Source organism: Caretta caretta, chromosome 28 (genome assembly GCF_965140235.1).
Source record: "Caretta caretta isolate rCarCar2 chromosome 28, rCarCar1.hap1, whole genome shotgun sequence".
Lineage (NCBI taxonomy): Eukaryota > Metazoa > Chordata > Testudines > Cheloniidae > Caretta > Caretta caretta.
In genome coordinates this window covers 3,493,278-3,509,876 of record NC_134233.1, presented here as the reverse complement: position 1 = coordinate 3,509,876, position 16,599 = coordinate 3,493,278, and the positions used below count along the sequence as shown (strand labels likewise).

The 16,599-nt window shown below is 54.2% G+C and overlaps 1 protein-coding gene, 1 long non-coding RNA gene and 1 other non-coding gene across 4 annotated transcripts; 1 reads left to right on the top strand and 2 right to left on the bottom strand.

Annotated features, from left to right (window-relative positions):
• Window positions 1-938: 938 nt before the first annotated feature.
• On the bottom strand, window positions 939-10,488 carry LOC125628549 (dynein axonemal heavy chain 2). Its single transcript, XM_075123761.1, has 6 exons — window positions 10,294-10,488; window positions 9,328-9,510; window positions 6,285-6,524; window positions 4,052-4,240; window positions 2,023-2,169; window positions 939-1,379 (listed from the first exon to the last, which is right to left on the bottom strand). The coding sequence occupies exons 1-5, from the start codon at window positions 10,486-10,488 to the stop codon at window positions 2,065-2,067; spliced, it is 912 nt and encodes a 303-aa protein (XP_074979862.1). The 3' UTR covers window positions 939-1,379; window positions 2,023-2,064.
• Window positions 10,489-12,391: 1,903 nt separating this feature from the next.
• Window positions 12,392-16,073, top strand: LOC125628663 (uncharacterized). Of its 2 annotated transcripts, none has more exons than XR_012666328.1 (2): window positions 12,392-12,675; window positions 13,284-16,073. It is a non-coding gene; the product is annotated as an uncharacterized LOC125628663 (long non-coding RNA). The 2 variants fall into 2 exon arrangements; XR_012666327.1 differs by having other exon boundaries at window positions 12,392-12,772.
• Window positions 13,047-13,117, bottom strand: TRNAG-GCC (transfer RNA glycine (anticodon GCC)). Its single transcript has one exon. It is a non-coding gene; the product is annotated as a tRNA-Gly (tRNA).
• Window positions 16,074-16,599: the final 526 nt, after the last annotated feature.

The window sequence follows — 16,599 nt, the reverse complement described above, 5'->3', positions numbered from 1 at the left end:
CAAGACAGAATCCTAATGGCTTTAAGGCGAAAAATTTCTGAGAAATTTATCACCTGCACTTATCAGGAGTGAGTTACTATTTGTAATTTTTATGACCCGCCTTGTTTTAAATGATAAGGCCAGAATCTGAACTTATTTTATTTGAAGACTCCATGAGAAATCCCTCAGGAGCAGGCACGAGTCACTAGGCACGACCGTCCCGTGGCAGAGGGTCAGGACACAACCCTAATGGCTTTGAGCTGCAGACTCAATGAGGGCGGAGGGGGCACAGCCCAGGCGGCCAATGGACTCTGCGTGACCAGGAACAGGAAACGGAAGTTACGTTTTCCTGGTAAGCTCTCCTTTATAGTCCAACCGGGAACAGTGACCGGAAGTTACGTTATCCTGATATGCGCTCCTCTTTCTGAAATTGACACCTGCTCCACCTTTATCCCAGCACCCCTGGCACCACCCCATCCGCCCTGTCCAGCTCTGCCTTCCGGCCTGTGGCCTGGGCGGGGGAGGCCTCAGAGGGGAGCTGGCGTGGCTGACACTTCACGGAGGAGCCACAGGAGATGGGGCCACGGCGAGTGACAGGGACTCAGCAGCCACAATGTGGCTGACACAGCAACTGCATCAGGCCCGCGCTGTGTCAGCCACATTGCTAGCTGCTTTCTACCTGATATGATAGCTGCTTTCAACTACCCGCTGCCTCAGGCCCTGCCCCGACTCCTTCCCCCACGTCCCCACGCCCGCCCTGTTGCTTCCCGCCCAACTCCGCCTCCTACAGCCCTCTCGGAGACTCTTCATACTAAAGGAGTTGGGCGGGAAGAAACAGGGCGGGCCCCCTACCGACCCACCCACCCACACTGCTCCCTGCACCTCACGGGGATCAGTGCTGTCTGTGGGGAGAGCGCCCCCTACCTACCCACCCACCCACACTGCTCCCTGGCACCTCAAGGGGCCCCCTACCGACCCACCCACCCTGCTCGGCAGGACTCTGATTTTCCCTGGGGTCTCACATTCAATATTAAACAGGCCGGGCCCGACTTAGCTTGTGAACTCTGTCCATTTCAGAAGGGTAAGAGGGCGAACTTCCCTGAATCTGAAGGGTCTTGGCCCTCATCCTTACTGGTACAAGAGACCCGTCTGTTCAATGAAGGGCATTGCAGGATTCGAGCATCCATGGACACAGGTCCTCCCTTACCGAGCAGTGTCCGCATCGAAGGAAGACACGAGTGGGTTGAGGTGCCGGTAGCGGTTAATGAAGGAGTCCTTGTTGACCTCCCAGATCTCATGGTACACATCCCAGGTCTTCAGGTATGCCTGGAGGTGCATGGCGTTTGCCTGCATGCCACCACTGATCAGTGCCTGGATTTTCTTGATATCTTCATCACGCTCTGAGTGTGGAGGGAGGACAAACAGAATGGTGATCAGCTGTTTCGATGCCCAAACAGCCAGTCCTAGTCAATCCCCTTGCTTCTCTTCCATGCTGGTTTTGCAAAGCCTCACCAGTCCCCTGGGAAATATTGTCCCTATGTTAGAAGGGGAGGAAACTGAGGCACAGAAAGGGGAAATGACTTCTAGGGGGTTGGGTGTACACAGGCAGGAACTCATTCCATGACAGATGTAGGCTATACTCAGGCAGTGTCTGTCTAGACTCAACATGTGACTCGCAGTAGCTGCTAAGCCAGCTACCAAGTGCCACAGTGTTAGTGCAAGGAAACTGAGCTAAGGGGGAATGACAGCTGAATACCAGGCTGGGGAATCGTCTCCTCCAGGGATAGGGTGGGAGAAAGGATCCAGCCAAGTTACCGCAGCCAGTTCATTGTGGTCTGAACACAGAGGGTATCACTACACTGGGTTTTCAATCCCAGAGCGGCGAGACTCGGAGCCCGGGTCTACCCAGGAAGTGCCTGAACGTGGGGCTGCAGGGAACAAGACAGTGTGGATGCACAACTCGGCAAGGCAGCTGCAGACTCCTTTAGACTGAGCTGCAGGGCCCCCACAGAGAGCATGTGAGTGCAGGTGAGGTCTCCTTACCCACGAGAACCGAGATGGGATCGTGGAGGAATCTGCCTTTGGTCAGGATCTCCGGCAGGTGGCAGAAGACAGAGATGCTGGTGATGAGGTGGCTGCTGATGTCATTGACCATATTCGCGAGCTGGGCCAGAGTTGGGGAAACTCCACCTGGAAACACAAAACAGCAGGTCCAGTAGAGAGAGGAACCCAACCCAGAAGAGAGGCAACAACTGCTCAGCGAACACAAACTGATCCACGGGGTGAGCGCTGGAAAATCTATTCCATTTCCACATCTGCAAAAGCAGGCTGCAAGATCCTCGACCTGAAAATCCCACCATTCCGATTTTCATCTTGCTACCCCCTTCCTCACCTTGCTCCCACACACAGCAGCTAGAGGTTACAGGCCAAATCCCCCAGTCCAACAGCTCTGCTTGGGGCAAGACCAGGGCAAAGGTGGCTTAAAGCCACCTTTATGGGTCTCTTGTTCCTGGGGATGATCTGCACTGGCTCATGTCAGGATTCCCTCCCCACTCTGAACTCTGGGGTACAGATGTGGGGACCCTCATGAAAGACCCCCTAAGCTTATTTTTACCACCTTAGGTTAAAAACTTTCCCAAGGCAGAAATTTCACCTTGTCCTTGAACAGTATGCTGCCACCACCAAGTGATTTAGACAAAGAATAGGGAAAGGACCACTTGGAGTTCCTATTTCCCCAAAATATCCCCCCAAGCCCTTACACCCCCTATCCTGGGGAGGCTTGAGAATAAACAAGATGAGCACAAACCAGCCTTGGATTTTTAAGACCCAAAAACCCCAGAACTTTATTAGAAGAACAAAAAAAAAAAGATAAGAGAGAACAACTCTGTAAGATCAGAATGGAAGATAATCTTACAGGCAGTCAGATTCAAAACACAGAGAATCAGGGATCAAAAACAGGAATACACATTTCCTCCAGCACAGCGAATTTCACAAGCCAAAACAAAGAAAACCTAATGCATTTTCTAGCTAGATTACTTACTAACTTTACAGGAGTTGGTGGGCTTGCATCCTTGATCTGTTCCTGGCAAAGGTATCACACAGACAGACAAAAGCCTTTCCCCCCCTCCAGATTTGAAAGTATCTTGTCCCCTCATTGGTCATTTTGGGTCAGGTGCCAGCCAGGTTACCTGAGCTTCTCAACCCTTTACAGGTAAAAGGACTTTGCCTCTAGCCAGGAGGGATTTTATAGCACTGTATACAGAAAGGTGGTTACCCTTCCCTTTATATTAATGACAACTCATATTTCCAACACAAGACTCAACAAAGCCACAGTAGTGGTCAAAGGCATCACGGGCCTGTGCTGCCAGCCAGGAAGAGCTAGGACAGGCCACAGGGATGATCGGGCCATGCTCCCTTCTCCCCTGGCCACCCCCCATGCAGCAGAAGCCCTTCTGCAGCTGCTTGGTGCTGCTCTGGCACTAAGGTCAGCTTGCCCGGCTCTGAGGGTCTGTCTACACTTCAGTGGAGAGGTCTGACTGCAGCACGTGTAGACAGACCCGAGTTAGCTTTGATCGCTCCAGCTAGCTCGGGTAACAACAGCAGGGAAGCTATGACAGCGCAGGCAGCTGTCACCTGTGGATTTACCCAGGGTCCTGGGGGGGTAGGATTAGCCCACGCAGCTGCCCGTTGAGGGAGAAAGAAAAGCAAGAAGGTAATCAGACAGCCGTGATTTTGAGGTCAAATATCTTGTCCTGGACAAGGCTTGAAGTGAATGTGTTATCCTGGCACGACTGAGCAGCTGGGAATCCCAGCCTCCCAGCATTCATTTCTGACCCTGATGGCATGCATAATATTAGCTCTGAACTCTCTCCCCGGCCCTGGGTCAAGCTGTGCTTTGGCGGGGACACGAATTCAGGACTGAACACAGCAAGCCCCAGACCTAGAACCATTTTCAATTCCTGCCTTAACCCCTCCCCGACATGCTGCTAATTCCTGGCTGGGACCTTGGGGCAGGGCTCAGCTGGGTGTCTGAGGGCTGCAGTGGACTGGAAGCTGTAGTGGAAGGGCTCACCTGTGCAGATGGCGCTGGGTAGTTGTTCTGTAGGATTACCTTGACCCTGAACAGGGGGTTAGGTGTAGTCTTGCCATCTCCATTGATGGCCTTGGAAAGTTCCAGTAGGGACCATTTGACATTGAGCCTGAAGGCCTCTTCCATCATTCTGTTCATCTTGATGGTGTAGGCCATCCAGTACTGCTGCACCTGAGGGGAGAGACAAGCCAGCTGAGAAAGGCAGTGTAGACAAGGAGGAGCCACCAGAGCAAGGGGCAGCCAGGATAAAAGACAGTGAATGCTGCAGAATTGCGCTCCTGACTCTGGCCACTGGCCCTTCTGGCTGCAAAGGTGACCTTCGCTACGTGACCCAAGTAGCTCCTCGGTCTGTCCACCTTGGAAAGGTGGGAACTGCTCCCATTCATCTCAGTGGGGGTTAGCACCAAAGGCTAGTGCTAAATTAAATGACACCAGATTTAACTGTTTCACTGCCACTCATTTGGGTAGAAGCAACCAGAGAATGTCCTACTTTGTTGTCGGAAGTAGTGCCAGATGCTGGGGCACTGGGGCAGGGTAAAATAGAGCAGCTAGATGCTGGTACAATTTGCTGGGCAACTCAACCTCCTCCTCCCTAATCTAATGTCACCTCATGCCCAGAGGGGCCGTGTCAAGGTTCCTTCCCCACTCTGAACTCTAGGGTACAGATGTGGGGACCTGCATGAAAGACCCCCTAAGCTTACTTTTACCAGCTTAGGTTAAAACTTCCCCAAGGTACAAACTATTTTACCCTTTGCCTTTGGACTTCCACTGCCACCACCAAACGTTTATCTGGGTTTATTTATTAGGAAAGCATTGTTTGGAAACGTCTTTCCCCCGCAAAATCCTTCCAACCCTTGCACCCCACTTCCTGGGGAAGGTTTGGTAAAAATCCTCACCAATTTGCATAGGTGACCACAGACCCAAACCCTTGGATCTTAAGAACAATGAACAAGCATTCAGTTTCTGCAAAGAAGGATTTTAATACAAGTAAAAAGTAAAACAGAATCACCTCTGTAAAATCAGGATGGTAAATACCTTACAGGGTAATTAGATTCAAAACATAGAGAATCCCTCTCGGCAAAACCATAAGTTACAAAAAGACACACAGACTGGAATATCCATTCTATTCAGCACAGCTTAATTTCTCAGCCATTTAAAGAAATCATAATCTAATGCATATCTAGCTAGATTATTTACTAAATTCTAAGACTCCATTCCTGTTCTGTCCCCGGCAAAAGCATCACACAGACAGACTCTTTGTTTTTTCCTCCCCCCAGCTTTTGAAAGTATCTTGTCTCCTCATTGGTCATTTTGGTCAGGTGCCAGCAAGGTTATCCTAGCTTCTTAACCCTTTACAGGTGAGAGGATTTTTCCTCTGGCCAGGAGGGATTTTAAAGGGGTTTACCCTTCCCTTTATATTTATGACAGGCCATATGCCCACAGCTTGCTGCAGAAAGAAACTGAGGGCCACAGAATTTAAGCCCTAAGGGCCTGCTGTATATCACAGATCACTACATTTCACCCAGTGCCCTTATACCGAGTTAGACTAAAGTACCTCAGTCTTCGTAAGACTAAACTGTTGGGCCCTACAGGGAGAAAACGGGCAAGACCGACGAGCCAGCCATGTCCAAAGCCCCTGTGACGACTGGGAACTGACTAGGTGAGGCATGCCCAGATGATCTCAGCAGGCAATCCATGCCCCATCCTGCAGAGGATGCTAAAAATGCCAAGGTCCTTGCCAATCTGACCTGGGGGGGGAATTCCTTCCTGACCCCAAATCTGGTGATCGGTAGGGCACTGAGCAGGTGAGTTAGACCCACTGGCCAGGCAGCTAGAGAGAGGATTCTCTGGACCACCAGAGAGCACCAGCCCTGTGTCCCATCTCTGGCTGTGGCCGACCTCTGACGCTTCAAAGGCAGAAAAAGAACCCAGAATACCTCTATGACCTGGGCCCTGACCCTTCAGTGCTGCTGGGGAGGCGGTGGTGAGGGAGGGAGGCAAGTGAATGGAGTCAGGTAGATAGGTGGGTGGGCAGGGTCAGCTGTTGGAGAAGAAGGAGAAGTTGCAGGTGGCAGAAGAAGGTCTCTGAGAACACAGGTCCTTACACACAGGTCTCCTGACAGAATCAAAACCAAGCACTGCATGCTGGGACCTGCTCCAGGAGGCGGACAGAGCACGGCCTGCTGGGAGCTGCCTGGCCCGGCCCTGGCCTTACCTCGGCGCTATCGTGTTTGAAGACTTCATAGGTTTGCCGCATGATGCTGGTGACCTCCTCGTGGATATCCATCAGCTTCTGCTGCACCCAGGCACGGTGCTCCTTCTGGTCCTCCTCAAACTCCAAGTCATTGTAGACCCGCTTGCCGGTGATCCGCACCAGCAGTGCCTCGCTGATCTGCTGGGCACTGCGAGCGATGGCCAGGGTGGCTGCCTTGTATTCGTTCACAATGGTCTGCACCTGAGGGCCAGTGGCCGCAAGGCAGGCTCAGGGCAGGCAGCACTCTGATCAGGCACCTTAGGGCCCCAGGGTTTGACCGAGGTGAAACTGACCAGCTACGGCTCCACCTGGGCGAGGCAGGCATGAGGCTGAGGGGTGGGAGGCTCTCCCTTTGCTCCCCACCTGGATCCTGGGGGCAGAGAGGGTTCCCTGTCTCTACCTCTTCCTCACTCCCTAACCGGGGGGTGTTGTCTGCCAGGCTGGGTTCTCTGCTCCCTACCTCCAGAGACGCGTATTAAGCAGAGAACACCCATGTTCAGACTTTCTCCCACTACACCCAAGCCTAGGCAGACTGAGCAGAGTACAGATCAATGGGATGCCGGCAGCTGGAGACCCCTTAACCATCTGTTAATTGAGATCTCTGTGGAGGAAGGATGGAGCCTTGGGGCCAGCTAGTCGGGCATGGGGGCCACGGAGGTCAGAGGAAAGCTCACCTTGCTCGCGTGCAGTCAGCACTCATTGATGAAGGTAGCACTGGCCCCTTTCAGAGACCAGTGCAGCTTCTTCAAGCCGGGCTGGATCTTCCTGTCCAGGTATCGGATCCACTCCTTGAACAAGGCCCTCTCCTCTGGGGACAGCATAGCAATGATCCTAAGGGGGCAAGGAGGGCGAGATGAGTCAGGCTTCCAGCCCCATCAACAATTCAGATCTATGCAGTGCATTCCTCCCACCAACCCACAGAACGGGCCTGTCTCCAGACAGGTCAACGGTGAGTCCCCAAAAAGGATACGAGGCTGGGAAAACAGGTCGACAAAGCAAGGCGCAGAGACGTGGCCATGCTCGGTCTGTAAAAGGGATGGGTGTGGCACATGCTGGTGCAATCAGTCTGGCTCCATGGATTGGGCCCTTGATAGGTACATGCAGCAGGGTCTCCTCCCCACCCCCTGGCTATTGCAACTCTGGACTACACACACACACTCACACACACACCCCTACCTCTGCTGATGCCCCTCAGTCCCCACTCACAGCCCCTTGCTGTCCCAGCCCTGCACTCCCCAAACATGGCTAGGTCATTAGCTGACTGCTTGGAGAACAAGTGAAATCCGAAGATAAAATTCACACTGGACATTCAGCTCTTTCAGACCAGCGCGATAAAGAAACCAACACGTGCACAAACAACCTTAGGGCAACCAAAAGCAATTGACGGGTGAGCAGCAGGGCTGAGTCAGAGCTGCGCTGGAGGTGCCCTCTTTCAGAGGGGATGCAAAATGAGAGTTGTGACCCTGGAGTTCTCCCTACTCAAGCTCCCCGCCCACCTCCTCTCGCCCTACTTGTTCCCCTCTACATCACTGGACTCTCAAGGGGTAACAGAAGAAACTGAGGAAGGTGGAGGCTGCGTGACCCCTATATAACTACAGGCCCAATTGAGATGCCCCAAGAAAGCGTTCTTGAGGCCCCAGCCGTCTCTACTCGCTAGGGAGTTCCAACTCTGTGCAGAGCCCAGCACAGAAGCGGGAATATGTAGAGGGCACTGGGTAGAAAAGTGATGTCCTGGCCAAATGCCATCCTCGGTGACTCCTACTGTAATTTCAGCCGGCCAAGGGCTTCTCCTTTGCGTCCTGTTTTAAACTGCTGAGCAGCAATACTGTTGAACAGCGGTTGTGTCCCACGCCAGGGGCAGCTGCATGTCAGTGCTGGGTTAGCTACCCCTGTGCAACACTGGTGTGTGGCTGGCAAACTCCTGCAATGCTCCACCCCAGGGGAAACTGCCTTTCCATGGTGTGTGAAGCGATCATTGCAAGTCTATAGCTTGTAAAGTGCTTTGAGATCCTTCAAAATGAGAAATAGGAGCAGGAGGTATTTCTACAATCAGTTCCTGCGTACCCACCAGAGCGACGTGCTGGGGCTGGTGCAGCCCGTGATTGTATGACTAACCCCTAATGCAGGACAGAGAGACATGAGCCATGAGGTGTTTGCCAGACAGAAGAGAGGTGAGCCCCAGAATGCCGAGCCCTGGGCTGGGCAGGTAGGAAAGGCAGAGGTGATTTTCAGACCTAGATTTGGCAGTTGCAAGCCTGCACATACTGGAAGTTTTGTGATTGATGCTGGAAATGCTGTTTTGTTGTTACACAACGTAGAATTAAACCTGTCAAAGGAACTCACTGACAGAGAATGTTATTGAGGCAAAGAGTCAAAAACAGATGAGGTAGTTAGATGAATAAAAACAACATCTGCCACGACAATTGCTTGGGCAGAAATTCCAAGTCTTCAAGATACCGGGAGGAAGGGGGTCCCCGGCGGAGCGTCAGAATGGCTTCAAACATACATGTGTCTGTGCCCACACACGCACTCCCCCAAGCAACACAGGATAGTGCTGGCCTGAAACGGGGTGGCATGTTACTCCTGGAAGCAGTAGGTGTTGGCCCCTGTCGGAGGCAGAGATATCCGACGAGATGAACCATTTGTCTGGGTCGGTGCTGCGTGAAGGCAGGGATACCACACTACACGGACCAGTGATCTGACCCGATGCATCAGGAAGGCAGGGCTACTGGGCGAGATGGGTACATTGGTCTAACTAGTGCCCAGGAGTCGGCTGGGTTGTCAGTCCTGCCCTCTCTCTCTGACAGGCAGACTTTGGGGTGAAGGAGCTTTCTTATGTCTCTCCAAGAGCCACTCTGCAGCTGACTATGGGGCAGTGCTAACAGGCCCCCAAGGAGAGCTCTGTCCCATTCGACAGAGATAGAAAGGGCCCCTGACATGGCGGCATGAGACAGGGAGAGATGGACGCTGGAACAGGGTCTTGCCATGGATGTGGGATACTCACCTTTAGGGGTCTGTCGATGCGCCGGTGCAGAGCCCGCAGCCAGTGCGCCAGGCCCGCATAATGGCACATGTGTGCCGGCAGGAATGGCAGCTTCTTGCTCAGCTCTTTGTTGACCAGGGCGAGCTCTCTGTTGAACAGCATGTAGACATCCACGGCTTTCTTGTCAAAGGTGCGCTTGATGGCCTAGGGGAGGAAAGAGGCCAGCTGAGCCCATGCAATGCAGCAGCTGCACCAGCAACCCACTGCCCATCCAGGGGCTGGTCTCCCCACTTCATCTGGGGGATGCACTCGTTGACATAACCTAGGGGCTGTCAACACCCCCGTACTGCCCAGCTAACCAGTCTGGGAGCAGCCCTTCCACAGCTCACAACAACCCACGCAGGGCAGCATGGCATGATGTGACGACGTTGCATGCGTTGCGGGGAAGGAGCATCTGCCAGTTCTCCACACATCGCCGCCAGAATGGGGCACTGTAACGAAATCTACCTGAAGCGGCAGGGACGATCAGCTGATGCAGAAGGCTGCGTTCCCACCACCACCCAGGGCTGTCTACCTCCTTGGTGGGGCTCCCCACTGTCACATAGGGCAGTGTACCGCCCGCGCAGCTCCCCACAGCACACTGGGCTGAACGCTACTGTGCTTTCGGTGTGGGGAGTGTTTGATGCCAGGCACTGAGCTGTTAACGATCACTACACAGCACCTGCTACTTGTCTCAGGCACGGTACAAAACGCTGAGCACCAAACTGCTCTGTCGTGGAAACAGATGGATTTGTCCTGGTGCACCTGAGAGCAGCCGTTGGCTCGAAGTAAATGAACACCAATAATTGTGAGGCTGAGATGCAGCCTCCTCTCACAACGATGCCAGGGTGCCAATGCTGCAGTGAGAGTATCATCCCGCAGGGCAATGCCAGGCCATGTCCTAGTCCTGTCACTGCGAAGGGGGAATCACGTGCCACTTCCACGTACCTCCAGGAGGTCTTTGCAGCGCTGAACAAAGGCATCCACTTGGGCAAAGATGCTAGTCTGGTCCAGGACCCAGCCTTTCCCGGAGAGCCTGTTAGAAGTGCGGAAGGAGAAAATGTTTGTTGTGCCCAACAGCCGCCTCAGAGGCAGGCACCGAGTTGGGGAGTAGACTCTCCTAGGTGGGCATGTTAGCTCCATTGCTTCGCAGAGTCAGCCGCATGTTTATCGTCCAGGCCTTGCAGAAAAGGTAGAGCACCGCTCTGGGGACAGAAGGCAGTGCCCTGCTGGCACAAGGGATAGGAACGTCACCCAGAGATTCCTTGCTCACAGACCTCAGGTTCTGGGGTCTCGGACATGAATCCCAGGATAGGATTTCACAAATGCACGTTATTTGAATTGAGGATCAGCCCCCAAAGGGCACATCAAGCCTGCAGACCGTCTCTCTGTTCCCTCTCCCAAGAGAGCCCCAGGAAAGGCTGGAAGAGCTCACAGTCTTTGAGATGCCCCAGAATCTCTTCCCACTGACAGGGAGACAGGGCTGTAGGAAGACACGGGGGGATTATCCTATCCAGGAGCTCTGGGGAGATCACAGACCCTGAGAGCAAAGCTCAAGTACATAATCCTCACTCAGCTGTATTTGCCTGGCTTGCGCGTTAATGTCTTTGTCTTATAAAATATTGATCCAGCTCTACAAATCTGAATCTGAAGCAGACAAGTAACATTTAGACTTAATTTTCAAGGACCAGGCACCCACTTAAACCTGACATCCCTAATCATAATGATAGATTACGGTTTTTACAGCTCAGGAGAATCAGGGAAGGGAGGCTGGAGCCAGGCAGAAGGGAGTGGCTGCTTTAGGGGACTGGGACACAGGGCCTTTCCCATCCGGCTCACTAGTTCCACTCATTCCCGTCTCCCAGCCACCGAGCGTGTTTCAGTTTGTCCCTAGTGGGCTGGATGTCTCTGGCCCACCTTTTGACAGTCTGGGCAAAGGTACCAAGGTGAGCTATATCGCATCCCTGCTCTAACCAAGTAGACCCTCTCAGAGCTAGGAATAGAACCGGGAGTCCTGGCTCCCAGCGCCCCCCTTGCTCTGACCCACTAGCCCCCCACCTTTCGGAAGAGGGCTGTGATTCTCTCTCTGGTATTGTAATATGGGGATGTTGCCGGCACCCAGTGCCGAGAGGCTGAACAACAGCTTGAGTGGTTCGTTACCCGGTGTGCTACACCCAATAATCACAACGGGGTGGAGAAGCAGAAAAGTTTATTTGCAGCTGCAAAAAGGTACAGGGAGAATAAAATCTCAAATCCTGCACAACAGAGCAGGAAGTTACACAGGCTTTTATACATCCTTTTTCCTAGCATACTTATCCAATAGCAAGCTGCCCCAAGTATTCATATAGCCAGCCAATCCAGTTCCCAGCTAGTTCCCTGATTCTCTGTATCATTTGTTAAACTCTACATAAATCTGCTTTATTCAGCATTGTTCTTCCATATCTCCCCTGTTTGGCCTTGCTTAGTTTCAGGCAGTCTGACTCTGCAACATACTGTTGCAGATTCTCAGCATAACTGCTGTGTGTGCCTCCAGGCGGGGGGGGCCAAGGACACTTGGGCCGAGTAGGCAGAGCTGCTGCGAGTGCCTCCAGGCAGGAGGGGGGGCCAAGGACACCGGGGCCTAGTGCAAGGGGGCTTCATCGACACTCGTGGTCTTCCATCCCCTCGAGTTACCTAGTGGCCATGCCCCAGTGTCCCCAACAGGGAGTTGACCCATATGATGCGGACCAGGCTGATGAGGTGGGGAAGCTTGTTAGGGATGTCTCTGGGCCGCAGTGTGGACAGCTCCTGGAACGGCTCTTTCAGGATGGAAAGGAATCGGAGGTTCGATTGCGCTTGCTCAGACCCGTCCTGCAAAGCAATCACCAGGGGAGAGAAGAAACTCAGACCCCAAAGTGAAAATCCAAGGGCTCATCTCATCCGGGTTTCCAGCAGGCAGTCTAATCCTGAGGAACAAGGTGACTCAGAGTCTATTAGGCTCCCTGTGAAAGCAGGATGCTCGGCCTGCAGGGCTCCAAGGCCCAGGTTAGACTCTCAAGGCCTTTTCGGTTTCTGCACCAAAGTAAAACTGCATTCCCTCACCGGGAATGCTCGAGGGGCATCGGCAGAGCCCCGGACTGGAACAGTAGCACTGCATGTACATGTAACCCCTTGGGGTTTAGAGGGCATGGCCCCTTTAAATCTTTTTCCTACTGGGGAGGGGGAGCAGTGAGAGAAAGGAGGGAAACTTGGGGGTGTGGCTCTGGGGCGAGCGGGGAAGAAGGGCTGCAGCAGGGAGGCCCTGGACAAAGTGAAGGAGAGAGAACCTGCCTGAAGCCGGGGAAGGACAGGGTGAGCCAGGAGGAGCACTGTGCCGGGGGGGAATCGCCTGAGGAGGACAGGCCGGAGCTGGACCCAGTACCACTGCAGCCCAGAGCTGCACGGGGCCGTGAGTACTGGGGCTTGTGACTCTGCATTGGGAATAAGGAGGAAGGCTGCTAGTTAGTGAAGTGGGGAGGCTGTCGCTCTGTGTAGCTTTGCAGAGAGCGGCGGAGGAGGGCACCGAAGGGGTTTGTTGGGGAAAGTTCACTGGCACCGAAGACGACCAGGAGCACCCAAGACTCAGCACTGGACTGAAACGTTGCTCAGGACTCCTGACCTCTGCGTGCAGACATGTTGCTAGTTTGTGATCAGTTGCATCACAGAGCCAAAAAATCCATCATTGCATTGGCCGGGAATCGAACCCGGGCCTCCCGCGTGGCAGGCGAGAATTCTACCACTGAACCACCAATGCAGATGAACTGTTAGGGCAGATATGCTCTTCCCCTTCCTGTGTAGGTGGCTCCCATCTCTGTTTAGCATCCTTCTGAAGTGAGCTGTAGCTCACGAAAGCTCATGCTCAAATAAATTGGTTAGTCTCTAAGGTGCCACAAGTACTCCTTTTCTTTTTGCGAATACAGACTAACACGGCTGTTCCTCTGAAACCTGCTTCCTGGAACAGCATCCTGTGGTTAAGGGAGCCGAAGCCGAAGCCCTCCTCCTGGCAACACCATCCTCGCAGCCAGGCATTCACCTCCAGGATGCTTCTGTCTCTGCCGAGGCCCCTCGCCTTGACTGGAAGGACTGAAGAGACCAGTACCTGTGCTCCCAACTCCCTCACCCTTGGACGAGTAGCCCACATGGATGAGTAGCATGGGGTAGTAGTCAGTCGGCCGGATGATCCTCGACAATCTCTCACATCTCGGATATGGGCCCCTGACTGGCAGCATACTTCCCGGGATGCCATGTCAGGGCGACAGATGGGTGCCTCCGTCCCCCTCAGAGAGAGTCTCCAACGACCACTACCCTATGTTCCCTCCTGGGAGTGGTGGCTGTGATCCTCCCAGCCTTGGGGGTACATGGCTTCTACTCTTCAACCTTTGGGGGTGATTCCTCACTCGTTGCCAAGGCAGCATAACTATTCTCCGTCACCATGGTGGGTGGGTAGGGAGTAGGGGGGGAGCACTGCCTGCTGCCAGAAGTAACCAGCAGCCAGTGTCCTCCCTGTGACAGAGCCATGTCCTCCTCCTCTGGTGGTATGACAGCCATCCTCTCTAGCTGGATAGTGTCCTCAGCCTTGGATGTCTCCACATGAATACTCTCAAGGAATTCCTCGTAGGTACGGATGCTCCTCAGCCTAGCCACCTCCTCCTGTAGCTCTCCCACCTGCTTTCTGAGAGATTTCACCAGCAGGTACCTTTCACACTGGATGGTCCCCCCCACTCTAGCTTCCCGTGAGTGGGAAATGCAGGCCACAGTCTCTGCAAACCCACACCAGCATCTGGGCAGAGGCATCCATGGTTAGGGTCTCTGTTTGGATACAGCTGCAGGCAGGGCCGGTGCAAGGATGTTTCGTGCCCTAGGTGAAACTTCCACCTCGTGCCCCGTTCCCCCCTGGGGAGCCCTGCGGCAGCTCCCTGCCCCCCCCTCCATCCTGAGACGTGCCCCCCGGCAGCTTCCCAACCCCCCCCAGCCTGGGGAGCCGTACGCCAGCTCCCCACCCCAGCTCATCTCTACTCCGCCTCCTCCCCGAGCACGCCGCTGCCGCCCCACCTCTCCCGCCTCCCAGGCTTGCGGCGCCAATCAGCTGTTTGGCGCCGCAAGCCTGGGAGGGAGAGAAGCAGAGCAGAGGTGAGCTGGGGAATGGTTCCCTTGTGCGCTGTTCCCCCCTGCTACTTGCTCCAGGCGGCCCTCTCCGTGCCCCCCTGCCCCAGCTCACCTCCGCTCCACCACCTCCCCAGAGCGCGCTTTTGGCTGCCCCCAATAAGTTGGTACCCTAGGCGGCTGCCTAGTTGCCTAGTGGTTGCACTGGCCCTGGGCGCAGGTGGAGGAGACGGGGCCCTTCCTAACCATCACGGTAATGTTACGACTCCCTCCTGCCAAAACTCCCTCTCTCAAACTCCCCTGCTCGCTAGCTCCCACGGGTTGCTTAGCCTCTGGCGTTTAAGGCCTTCCCTCCTAGGTCAGCCCTACCCCCTTGTTAATCGCACAGGGGGAGGGTGAGCACGAGGCTGATCAAGGGAACAAGGGCTCAAACTGTCCCCAAACATACAATCCCAATTAGAAAAGGAATACTTGTGGCACCTTAGCTCACGAAAGCTCATGCTCAAATAAATTGGTTAGTCTCTAAGGTGCCACAAGTACTCCTTTTCTTTTTGCAAATTTGACCCTGTAACTGAAATAACCTGAAAGAAAAAGAAAAACACAAACAGCCAAACAAAGGTGTGTGTGTGGGGGTGCAACCAAAAATTATAACTCAAAGGTGGGGGGCTCAGCTCAAAAAGTTTGAAAACAGCTCAGGGGGCAGGGAGGGGGTAGCTAGGGGCTTTGTGTGGGCAGGAGGTAGCTCAGGGTGCAGGGAGGGAGTGGGTAGGGGCTGTGTGTGGGTGGGGTAGCTGGGTCTGTGTGCAGGCAGGGGCTGTGTGCCAGGAGGGCTCCTCTGCAGTCCCTGTTTCCTTGAGGGCTCTGCCAGCCACGGACCTGGGTCCCCCGTCCAGGTAGCTCTAAAGGGGGGGCTGGGAGCTATGGAACAGCTTCAACCCCCTACAGCAGCAGAAGACCAGGGAACCCCCCCTCTGGCTTCCTGCCTCCGACCTGGCCAGGGGGTGGGGAGAGAAGGAGGTGCGGGGGGTGGAGCTGCCCCAAGACTGCCCTGCTCTTGCCCTGTAGATTGGGGGGGAGCAATGCCCCCTGTGCCCCCCAACTCTGCCCATGGGCTATCAGCTTCTGCCCTGTGGGGAGTACTGGGGCTCGGGGCTCTGGAATTCAGCCAGCTGTTCCTGGCTTTAGCCCCGTGGGGGGTGCTGAGGATAGGGGCTTCAACACCCCAGCTCCTGGCTTCAGCCCCATGGGAAGTGTTGGGGCTTGGGCTCTGGGTTTTAGCTGCAGGGCCCCACAGCCCCCCTGTTGAGAACTGCTGCTCTAGGAGCATTCCCTGTGTTTTATTGGAAGCCACCAGAATCAAACCACAGCTGCAGCAAGTATTCAGAGCTAGGCCTTGCATACGAAAGCGGAGTCTGAATGAGTCCTCCCCTGGCATCTTGATGAGCTGTGGAAGAGGATTTCAGGAGCTGATCTCACAGCCACCCTGCCTAGGTGCTCAGCGTGATGGGACTGCTTGCCCAAATGATCACTTTTGGCTGGTGTTGGATCCCCAGTTTCCCTCTTGTTGGGGCAGGAGTAATAAAGGGTTGTTAACCTTGTTGTGTGAATCGAGGGCAGCAGAACTGTACAGTAATTCCTCCCTCAACGTGGTAGTTACATTCCTGAAACATGCTACGTTAAGCAAAATGATGTTAAGTGAATCCAATTTCCCCAAAAGAGTTAATGTAAATGGGGGGTGGGGGGATGGTGTTAGGCTCCAGGGACATTTTTTTCGCTTGGTTGGGGTGGTGGAGGGAGGGGGTGGGCTACTTCCCCGATGCCTCGCTGCTAAATGATGAACTAGTGCTGGGCTGAGCCCTCGGGGGTGAACACGGCGTTGTTAATGTAGCCCCCCACTCTACAAGGCGGCACCCATGGAGGGAGGAGACGCAGCCTGGCAGAGACACACAACAAACCCAACTGTGGCTTGCCTCGGGCACTCTGTGCCGGCAACGTGTGTGTGAGACACACGCCGTGTGTGTGACAAAGACACACTCGTGTGTGTGTGTGTGTGTGTGTGTGTGTGCATGAGTGACACCCACTGTGAGAGTGACAAAGACACACTCTGTGTGTGCATGAGTGACACCCACTGTG